The 11,272-nt window shown below is 35.2% G+C and overlaps 1 protein-coding gene across 2 annotated transcripts; it reads left to right on the top strand.

The window, feature by feature from the left end:
- The first annotated feature begins 110 nt into the window (after window positions 1-110).
- Window positions 111-11,157, top strand: LOC101255750 (uncharacterized). 2 transcript variants are annotated; one of them, XM_069290753.1, is made up of 10 exons: window positions 111-510; window positions 1,718-1,868; window positions 1,965-2,148; window positions 3,772-3,842; window positions 7,623-7,760; window positions 7,858-7,949; window positions 8,658-8,929; window positions 9,902-9,987; window positions 10,119-10,220; window positions 10,694-11,157. In XM_069290753.1, the coding sequence occupies exons 1-10, from the start codon at window positions 425-427 to the stop codon at window positions 10,853-10,855; spliced, it is 1,344 nt and encodes a 447-aa protein (XP_069146854.1). In that variant the 5' UTR covers window positions 111-424; the 3' UTR covers window positions 10,856-11,157. The 2 variants fall into 2 exon arrangements, with proteins under 2 accessions (XP_069146854.1, XP_069146853.1); XM_069290752.1 differs by having other exon boundaries at window positions 135-510; window positions 1,718-1,892.
- The last annotated feature ends 115 nt before the right edge of the window (window positions 11,158-11,272 follow it).

Here is an 11,272-nt window from a genome sequence, read left to right as displayed (position 1 = left end):
TTTAATTTTTAACAAAAAACAAAATAAAATAGAATCATATTTACTAAATTATATTGAATTTTTATGTAACCATATATTTATTAAAGGGTGTTATGAAGATATATAATCTTTTTTCTATTGTCCCAAATCGAGTTGTGATAAAAAATATTATTTGATGATTTTAAAGAGCCATAAAAAATATATAGCGTCCAATTTGGTGACCGAAGTGGAAACTGGAGAGAGCAAAAGACGCATAAAGGAGTTGTACCTTTGGTGAGTTGCAGGTGTAAAAAATATAAAAAAGCTAGTAGCGTCCAATTTGGTGACCGAAGTGGAAACTGGAGAGAGCAAAAGACGCATAAAGGAGTTGTACCTTTGGTGAGTTGCAGGTGTACCGTAATCATCACTTCCATTGAAAGAAACGAGTTTTGAGAGCAGCAATGGTATGGTAACCATGAGGAGCGACAGAGAGGAAGATCGAAATGCGACTGTTGATTCAAGATTCAATCAAACTCTCAGAAATGTTCAAGGGTAATCATTATTCTTAATCAGATCTATATAATCTCTAAAACCCATAACTTAGATTTCCCATTTTCCGCCCTTTTATATATACCATTTTGAGGTAATTCAACTCAATTGGACTTGGGGAGGGTCTGATCAGTGACCGAGTATGCCAATTTTGTGATCTCAATGCTGAATTTGTGATTGGAAATGTTTTATCCATCTTTCGAATGAAGTTTTGGTAGTTTATGGAGGTTAAAGTTGAGAAATTTAGGTTGTAAAGCTTGTTATATTTCCTTTGTGAGTGCTATGTTTGTTCAGTATGATGAATTTTTGTGTTACTACTAGGACAAATATCAACAGGAAGTGAAGAGCTCAATACATTTGTTTGTAAGGTGATATGCTAGAAAACATAGAAGTTAGATTCCCAAGCCTTTTTGGAGTGTTTCAAATTTTCGACACTTCAAGCAAAACTTAGGTTTTATTTGATCAAAATGGAGTTGGGTGAGGAGACTTTTTTTGCAGCTCAGGCGTCCTTACATAATAGTAGACTTGAATCTTTGATCACTAGTAGTCCGTGTTTTTTTTTTCTGATTTGTCTGTTGGTCTTTACATTGGGAAATGCATTTCGTATTTGTTTCATTTTTTGTGGATTGTAAAGGTTGAGATTTGGATTTAGGTTGTCGAACTTCCTAGCTTCCTAGGAGCTCTTGTTACTTTACTTATTTGTTGTGGCAGTGATGTGTGAAATATGGACTTTGGGTTCTTGAAGTTAATAGTTTTAATGTACAGTGATACATTGCAAGAGTCAATCTCTCCATTTTTTGTTTCTCTTTAGTTTTTTAACAGTTGGATAGACATTAGAAGTGTTGGGCTGTTTTATCTTGAACAGAAAAGAAATGCAAAGGACAAAAGCCTAACATAGCCTGAATATGAATACATTACACATATTTGTTGATTGTTGTCCTTTTATTGGACGTTGCCAGTACAGTGACTTCTTTGGTTAACATGTGCCAATTTGACTCTCAAGTAGAATCACCATCTGAAATATTATCCTAATTGACTAAAGAAAAAACCATCTGGAATAACAATGTTTTGTATTTAACAGTCATGGATGTTGGTTATCAATGATATTTAACAGTCAAGGATGTTGATTACTTGGTCTTATTCTTTTCCATTCAGAACACTTTTTTTTTCTATAACTTTTGATAATCACAAAAACTATGATGTCGCGCAGGTTATTAAAGGGACGCAGTTTCCCTGGCAAAGTACTGATTACGCGGAGGTCAGACCCACTGGATAACTCAACCATGAGATCTCCAGATAATCATGGAAGTCTGCGAGATAGTGAGACGGGACCAAGCCAACTGGCAGATGGATCTTTTGAGGTACGAGCAGTGCTGATATCCAATGTATGTGGTTATGTGATATATCTATTGCTCAAATTCATCACCTTAAATTAAGCTCTTTTCCTTGACTATTAGGATGAACTGCAAAGTAGAAGCAATCTGAATGTTAGCTCATCTGCTAGCCAGACGAAATCATCAATTTCAAATTCAGAACACACATCCAGCGAAGTACAGAAGTCATCAATTGGCTCTAGAGCTACTGATTCGGCTAGGCTAATGAAGTTCACAAAAGAATTGTCTGCGACAACTGTTATTCTAGGTACCAAGATATATATTTTTTGATGAGGATGAGGTGATATTTACATGGTTATATATAAACATATATGATTCTTTTCTTTGCATAATTTAGCATATAGTGCTTAGAGCTTATTATTTGGGATCGTATGGGTGCCATGATCGTAAAAGGATGACTTAATGTGTATTAATGAGTATCCTTTACATGCATTTACTCCTGAACTTTTCTATGGGTGCTTAGAGATAGTGAAGGCCTAGCTTTTTTATAACCAGTGTTCCATGTTTCCTGCTAAGTGTTACAATGTCCCACTTAAAAGTCCTTAGAGAAAGTAAGTCTCTCATGTCCTGCTAAGGTTGTCCAGTCTCTCAAAAGTGGATCAAATATGGATCTACCCATAGTTACCATCATAAATATGGATAACTCATGGGTATCCACCAATTGCACTTCGCTCAAGTATGTAAGGGTGTAGGAACCTCGAAAACATATACTTATTAAGGGTGTGTTTGGTATGAAGAAATATATTTTCCAGTTCTCTCATGTTTCATTGATTTTAATGTATTTGGGAAATATTTATAAGACACACATTATCGAGTGACACCTTTTGATGAGAGATATGAACAAGAAGCTTCGAGAAAACTTTTCAAATGGACTTACTTTCTCTAATTCTTAAAAAATAACTTCCATACATAAATTAAGGAATTTTTTTTTCAAAACTTTCCTTAAATCAGAAAAATATTTTCTAGGAAAACATGGAAATATTTATTTCATACCAAACACAGCTAAAAGAAGAAAAAGAATAAGAAAACAACCTTGTAATATGGAAATACTTATTTATTTACATAATAAGAAGCAACAGATAATGTGGATTATTCATTGTATTACCACCCATTTTTATCCTTATCAAATATGAGTCGGTAGGATATTTTATCCATTTTCACCTGACTCATTTTCAACCATCCCCTATCCGACTCGACCCGCTATTTGCCGCCCCTAGACACTACATTAATAGGATACAAATGGCTCTTCTTCTGGTTTATGTGCAGTCCTGAATTACCTTCAAACAGAACCAAAATGGCTTGGTTCTTAGCACTGGGAAGGTTGAGAAATATAACTTAAAGAAAGGTAATAAATTAATTGTACACCAAAATTTAGTGACCACAATTAAATGGGTGTAGTATACCTCTGAGACTTTAAACAAAAACTTCATTGATTTGCATCAAGATTTTGAGCGGGTCACTGTACGCTTACTTGAAATTCTTACTATACCTAAAGAAAAACTTTGATCTTCAGCTAAGGATAAACCTTTGTAGGATTGGATTTGTCGTAGTGGCTTATTCCTACATCCCTCCTGCCTTTATAAACTATAATTGGCTTATTCTTTGGCCGGTTGATCACAAAGGTGATGCTTTCCTAGTCATAAGGATATGTGGAGTTTCACTAGCTAAGACCTTTAATGTGAGACTAAAAGACAGTTATGCATATATCACAACTGTTTCTGCTTTGCTCTTCCACGAGGTTTGTTAATTTTTCCTTCTTAATGACTTGTACAGATTGACAGATTTAGCAGCTATTGTTGGTTAATTCTCAATGTTATCTACCGATCTGATTGTTACATTTTCTTGATGTGCTTCCCAACTTCTCTTGCAGAAAAATTGCGTGAGTTATCTTGGAATGGTATTCCATCATATTTGCGTCCCAACATATGGCGGCTTCTTTTGGTATGGTTCTAATTAACTTAATTTCTCTGGAAATGTTTTTAGGTCAGTAAAGAAGCAGTATTATGTATTAATTTGGGATCCCATCATATCTGCGTCCCAACATATGGCGGCTTCTTTGGGTGTAGTTCTAATTAACTTAATTTCTCTGGAAATATTTTTAGGTCAGTAAAGAAGAGGTATCATATATTAACTTGGGTCAAGTAGACAGAACAGCAGTAGTACAATAATCAAAGAAATAAGGAAGGAAAAAACAGAGTGAAGATAAAAAGAGGGGGAATATCTTGAGGGACTCACAACTAGAAAATGTGATCTAGGAACTAGCAAACTCTTCCTGATATCACGAAAGTAAACTCTTAAAGCAATTCATTTTCACTATACTAACAGGTTCATGTACATCCTCGAAACATGTATTACTTCTCTAAGAGCAGATCTACCACAAAAGCCAGTGTTATATAGTTCTCCAAGGTTCAAAAGTCAGACTGTCGTAAGCTCAACCCTAATTTATTTATGGTTCCCTTGAAAAGCCGGGTTGCTCTAGGGGTAATAGGAAAGCGTTGTTAGCCGAACTTCATTGGGAATGGATTCAATCAACAGATTCCTTCAGTCTGACACGTTCTTATCCTCATGCCTTATATGAGATAAGAATGGACTCAGTTGATCAAGGATAACCGATCGCACTCTGCAATCACAAGAAACATGCACAATATATCTTGAGCCACTCTAAAATTTACAAAAGATGATTCACTGATCTATCTCTTTTTGACACGTGAAAGAACCACTAGCCATTTTCTGTTATTTGATGGAATCATATAATGAATGTTTTATATTAGTTGGTTAAACCATCTTGGATTTATCTTTATCGTTTTGGTGTCTGTTTTAGGTACTTAACTTTGTTTTGTGAAATTCCTTACCTCTAGGAGACTATTGTTTTCACTTTTCGGCACTGAACTTTGTTATGTTAAGGTTTCTCTAATTCTCTCTTAGACAGGAAAGTTCATTTCTAAACCAGTAGAGTTCATTTAAACAGTCCTTTTAGCCTAGAATAATAGATACATAAAATCAAACTTGATCATCGACAGTAGGTGCTTCTCTACTGAATGGATGATGAATTCAAGTCCGTAAAACAGTCCATGATTCGAGGAGTATCATCTGACCATGCCCCTTTGATGCTTCAGTGTGGTGAATGGGAAAAATCTAACTCCTAGTCCTACTTCAAGTTTGATAAGTTGTGGTGGTTAGAGATTGATGGCTTCACTTTTATGAGGAAACGTTGGTGGATTTTCTTTGACATTTCTGAAATACCAACTTGGAAAGTATATTGGAGACTAGAATTGTTGATGAGAGGAGCAGGAGCTCTTCACCGGAGCGGATATCCACAAGGACAATTGCAACAACATACCAAGTGTAGCCTAATAAAGTGAGGTCTGGGAAGGGTAGAGTGTACGCAGACCTTATCCCTGCCTCGGAGGTAGAGAGGTTGTTTCCAATGGAATGGATTTCCACAAAACATTGCAGGATTTTGCCAAATTAAAATAAAATAAAATAAATGGAGCCAAAGATCTAGGGTACTATGACTTAAGCAGGGAGACAAAAATATCAAGTTTTTCTAAAGAAGGCCAACTAACATTGGAGATACAACACCATCGATAAACTTGAGGTCAGTGGGCCTTTTATTTAAGATCTGGATGCCATCAATAGAGATATCTTGGCCTTATTTCTCATTGGGTGATTGTTGTAAGGTTGATAGGAAGAGAACAACTGGATACAAAGGCCTTTTGAAGAGTCACAAGTCCTAGATATAATCAAACAATGTACAGAGAATAAAATACCAGGTCCAGATGGATACACTATGCTATTTATCAGAGATGCTGGTCTTTTCTCAAATACGACATTATGAAGCATCAGATGTTTCTATAGCCAGCATACATTCAAATAAAGCTTCAATGCAACATACATGCTTTGATTCCCAAAAAGAATGAGCCACTTGAATTGAGGGATTTTAGGACCATTAGCTTGACGGGAAGTTTCTGTAAAATCATATCTAAATTGTTGACCGAAAGATTGAAAAGCATCATGGACCAGCTAGTTGCTAAAATCTCTGATGGTCTTCATCAGAAGAAGATAAACTATGGATGTTGTTCTCATTGCAAACGAATGGATGAATTTTAGGAAAAAAGATTAGAATAATGGGGTTCGTTGTAAACTTGACATTGAAAAAGCTTTCAATCATGTGAATTGAGGTTTCCTTATTAACACTTGTAACAAAATGGGATTTGGAAGGAAATGGATCTACTGGATTTCTTTTTGCATCAGTACCATGAGATACTCAGTAATCATCTATGAGTCCCTCCCTAGAGGTTTTTTTTTCAGCTCAAAGAGGTCTTTGATAGGGTGATCCCTTTTATCCATTCCACTTTATCTTAGTAATGGAAGGGTTTAGCAGAATGCTTAATATTGCTAACTACAATGCTTGGATCAAAGTTTTCAAGGTGGGAGATAGCATAGAAGTCTCACATTTACTCTATGCAGATGATACCCTCATTCTATGTGATGCAGATATCCATTAGTTCAAATTCCAGAGGTTGTTTTTGATTTCTTTAATCGGTTTATTGTCTTCATGTGAACTGGATAAATAGCTTGTTCTTTTCTGTAAATGTAACTTCAAATATTAGAATCTAGAAATGTTTTTGGGATGTGTCTTTGGACGACATTTCAATGACATAAAGAGTCAAGACTTTAATTCCTGAAGCCACAGTGGAAGATAACTGGGAACCCAGCATGGGTGGAGATGGATGTTTACAATACAACTCAATAATAGGGAATTTCTCAGATTTATTGTACTAAAAGTTCTGGATAAATTCAAGGAAATAACAATAGAGGAGGATAGATTAAATTGTAAATTGCGTAAGGGTGTGTTTTATGGTAATATGATACCTATTTCCAAAAAGGGTCTGTTATGGTGACATCAACATGCTCACATCTCAATTAGGCTGGTCAGCAGTCCATGTATGGAGCTGGAAGGTATTTTGGCAAGTGAAAACACCTCCCTACGTTGTTTTGTGTGGTTAATTGTTAGAGATGGTTGCCTACAGAAGAAACTTAAAGAGAAGGGAAGTGCAACTTTGTTCAAGGTGTTATCTATGTGGACTGGATTCTAAAAGTAGAAACCATCTTTTTATACATTATGAAGTAACTGGAGTTCTCTGGCAACTATTCCTTAATATGAAATTATCATGGATTATGCCCACGACTCTAGGGGAATTACTTGTTTGTTGAAACTTACCTGGTGGACTAGTTAGACCAAAAAAAGAACTGGTAGAAGATTATACCAGGCTGCATGTGGTGGATTATATGGAAGGGGAGAAACTATAGATGCTTTGAAGGGACCCACATCTCCATACAGAAAATCAAGATGAATGCCTGTTTTTATTTCATTTTTGGTTTAAGGAAGATTTAGAACAGGATGATCGATTCAATGTTAGACATTATGGAATCCCTGTAATGGTAGGATTCAAAAGAAACTATGCCTTTTGGATTCCTTTTGCAATCTGTAAATATGACTTAGCACAGTCGTTGTGCACTACATTTACGATATTATTACCATTCTCAAAAGTAAAAAAAGGTATTCTTGTAGACAAGTTTGCTTCCTTCCATTTTATTAAATCTGTTTTCACGTGACTTAGTTACATAGTTAAAAGAACATGTGAAACTGGATTGCAGATTTTTTTATTAGACATAAGTTGTTGCTTTTATGAAATTTAAATAATGAGCTGACAACAGGGATATGCACCGCCTAATTCAGATAGAAGGGAGGGAGTTCTGAGAAGAAAGCGTCTAGATTATCTTGATTGTGTTGCTCAGTACTATGACATTCAAGATATTGAGCGAACAGATGAAGAGATCAACATGCTTCGGCAGGTATTTTCGATGCATTTGGATTGTGATCTTTTTTATGCATTATGCTCATTTCCCAATGTTGTCAGTCATATAACTACTGCTTTGCTTGTGCTGTTAGATTGCTGTTGATTGCCCTAGAACGGTGCCTGATGTTTCTTTTTTCCAACAAGCACAAGTTCAGAAATCCCTGGAGCGCATACTTTACATATGGTAAACTATTTCTATTTCTCTGTATTTATTAGCTGTAACATTTTTCTTGAATTGTAGAATGTCTTTACAAAGGGAAGAGGAAAGGAAATAGCATTACATTTATTTCTTTAATTAAGATGCGGAACTAGATGAGAAAACAAACGGGTAATGGATTTTTGGAATGGTCAAAAAATCGAAATTGGTAGTAGTCATTAGGTGTGAGCATTTGTCGGATTAAACCGAAAAACCAAATAATCAAAGGAATCCTGATTATTAGTTTACGATCTCATTTAACATTATAGTTACTGATATACATTCCAGCTACACCAACTATCACTTCATCAAAATCTACACCAACTATCACACTAAGATTTGCTACATACACTACCTTGTTCATTCCGATTACCAAATAAACATTGATGATTTTAGCAATTTCGAGAAAAGTAACAAATCCAATAAACCAAAAACCAAACCGGAGAAAAACCAAATTAAAATAGAAACCTAATGAAACTGAACTTGAGTTTTGATTGGACTGAATTATTTCATAACTGAATCTGAATCCAAATAATACAAAACCAAATAAAAAAAGGTACTGCACACCCTGGTAGAAATAAAAGTTAAAGAATTGAAGATGCGTGGCCACATGGGCGTTCATTAACCTTTCCTTGTTGCTCCTGTTGGTGTTTTGGATGTTCTCATATTCTGGTGATTTATCATTTTCCTTTCTAGGGCCATCCGGCACCCTGCAAGTGGATATGTGCAGGGAATAAATGATCTTGCAACACCGTTCTTAGTTGTTTTCTTGTCAGAACACGTAGAAGGGAGTATTGACAATTGGATGATGTCTGATCTACCTTCTGAGAAAATATCTGGTATAGAAGCTGATTGTTATTGGTGTCTATCAAAACTGCTTGATGGGATGCAAGACCATTACACATTTGCTCAACCGGGAATCCAGAGGCTCGTGTTTAAGCTAAAGGAGTTGGTTAGACGGATAGATGGTAATGCTCAAGTGGTTTCTACTTCTTTCTTTGTCTCTATCTACTGCCCAATGCTAGAGAATCTGGAAGTATGGTGTCAAAAATTATTGATTTTCTTGACAAACAATGTACTCCCTCCATTTCAATCTATTTGTTTTATTGACTTTTTGGTCTTTTTAGAAAAGAGAGTCTGTTTCCTAATTTGGCAACTCTTTTTAACTCCACATTCCACATGGCATGTTTAAGACCAACAGTTAAAGTGATAAATTATACAAATCGTTAGCTCAAGATCACAAGAGTCAAGTCTTTTTTTACTTTCTTTAACTCCGTGTCCATGAAACTAAGACAAACAAATTGAAACAAAGGGGGTAATACTTTTAAAGGTAAAGCAAATTTTAGTTTCACATATTATATGTCTTTCAATTTGTGAACAAGTTCTACTTTCTATGACTTTATGAAAGGGTATGTATACCTTGATGATTTGACAGCATTATGAGGGTGTTTACAGTTGGAACTACTATTTATTTCATTTAGTTTTTTGGACCTGCTAAAATTGCTCTGTATTTATTTGGTTGCAATGAGTTACACATGTATTTCTGTCTTTCATAATTTGTTATTGGAGGTGGTTGAAATATTGTCTACTGTTAGTTGGAACTTGGATCACTATAAAAGTTTGGACATGGTAAAGAGATGCTGGAAGAAAGAAAAGAAGACCCTGGAAGACCAATTACTAGAAAAGGTCAAAAGAAACTGATAAAATGGTGAATTTCATCACGTATAAGTAAACACTTTATTTGCTTTCAAATTATAAGAGGTTAACCATGGTTGAATTGTGGTTTTAGAGCTAAGAAAGTACAAGCAATTGAAAGTATGGGACTAAGAAATGACAGCACACGGTTTATTTTCCGTCTTTCCTTGTCTATGTATATATTCTTCCTGAAAAATTAGGTGACATGTTATAATTTTGATATTTGGTTCCTCCCCATTTTCTAGAACCTGTGTCAACACACATGGAAGAGCAAGGGCTTGAATTCCTCCAGTTTGCTTTTCGCTGGTTCAATTGTCTCTTGATACGCGAGGTCTGCTGTTCTGTCTATCTTTATTAAGTGTCTTTCTGCCTTTATCTTTATGAATTGTTTTTCGTCATTTTGAAATTCCACATTTTTCAAAGCTCTATTTAGAAGCCGTAACTAATCATCTACTCTTGCAGATCCCTTTCCATCTTGTTACCCGATTATGGGATACATATCTTGCCGAAGGTGATGCACTGCCAGATTTTCTTGTGTATATAGCTGCAAGCTTTCTGCTCACAGTAAGATATCTCTAATATCTGCTTGAGATTCATGCGATGAATATTGACATTGAGTCTTACTAGCATTACATATACAGAAAACATACGGGAACACGTACACATGCAAACATACTCTATACACTAATGTAGAAAGAAAGGTTTGTTTGATGAGTCTTAAATGGATTGGTAAAATAAGCAATTGAATTGAAGGGAACAGATGTATTGCTATAATTTATAGAGATCCCTTGAAATATGACATGGTTCTTTTAACCATGTAAAGCAAGGATCACAGTTATCATTACATATATTTTCAGTCACTGACCCAAAAGATGTGAGTGTTATTTTCCTGCATAGGCATTATAAAAAATTTTCTTGAAAGGAAGCATCAACTCTCCATCCCTTTTCTTATACCCAATTTATTTCCTATACTCAAGTGAAGTCTGTTTGGGTGCTGTAATTACTAGACTGTTCTGAGTGTTGTGTCTATTGTGCAGTGGTCAGATAATCTGCTGAAGCTGGACTTCCAAGAGATGGTTATGTTCCTTCAGCACCTTCCCACACATAACTGGAGTCATTCAGAGCTTGAAATGGTACTTTCTAGAGCATACATGTGGCATGCCATGTTCAACAGCTCGCCCAGCCACTTGGCTAGCTAAAGTGGACGCCTTTTCAATATTCTTAAACTCTTTTAGTTCAAACTTTTTTCTCTTGTATTTATCTGTCTCTGTTTGATTGTAAAAGTTATTTTGGTTTTCCTCTTCATGTAGAGCCTAAATTTATTAATTGTTTATTTTTCAGGCCTTTTTCCTTTTCTTCTGTTTTGTGATTTTATAAGCTTTTCTCATACATGATGAGTTTAATTAGAGAGGAAAAGCTTCTTGTTAACTTCATATGTAATAGTTGTATTCTTCACTCTGCTCTTCCTTGAATAACTAAGCAAATATATGTCCTCTTATTACCTTTTATAGTGAAAATACACAACTATTGTGATTGATGAAGTCTTACGAAGAAATCAAGATCATATATAGATATAGCTCTTAATCTATCTATACTCTCCATTTCATGTATAAATA

This window comes from Solanum lycopersicum, chromosome 11 (genome assembly GCF_036512215.1).
Source record: "Solanum lycopersicum chromosome 11, SLM_r2.1".
Taxonomy (NCBI): domain Eukaryota; kingdom Viridiplantae; phylum Streptophyta; class Magnoliopsida; order Solanales; family Solanaceae; genus Solanum; species Solanum lycopersicum.
The sequence above is the reverse complement of the archived record's forward strand: the minus strand, read 5'-3'. Positions and strand labels throughout refer to the sequence as shown.

Bases quoted from the DNA above. Each gene is read 5' to 3' on its own strand.
- LOC101255750 (XM_069290752.1), top strand. From the start codon at position 425: ATGGTAACCATGAGGAGCGACAGAGAGGAAGATCGAAATGCGACTGTT. The intron at 9,988-10,118 runs GTCTGCTGTTCT...CTACTCTTGCAG, and splicing joins ATTGTCTCTTGATACGCGAG to ATCCCTTTCCATCTTGTTAC. The intron at 10,221-10,693 runs GTAAGATATCTC...TCTATTGTGCAG, and splicing joins CTGCAAGCTTTCTGCTCACA to TGGTCAGATAATCTGCTGAA.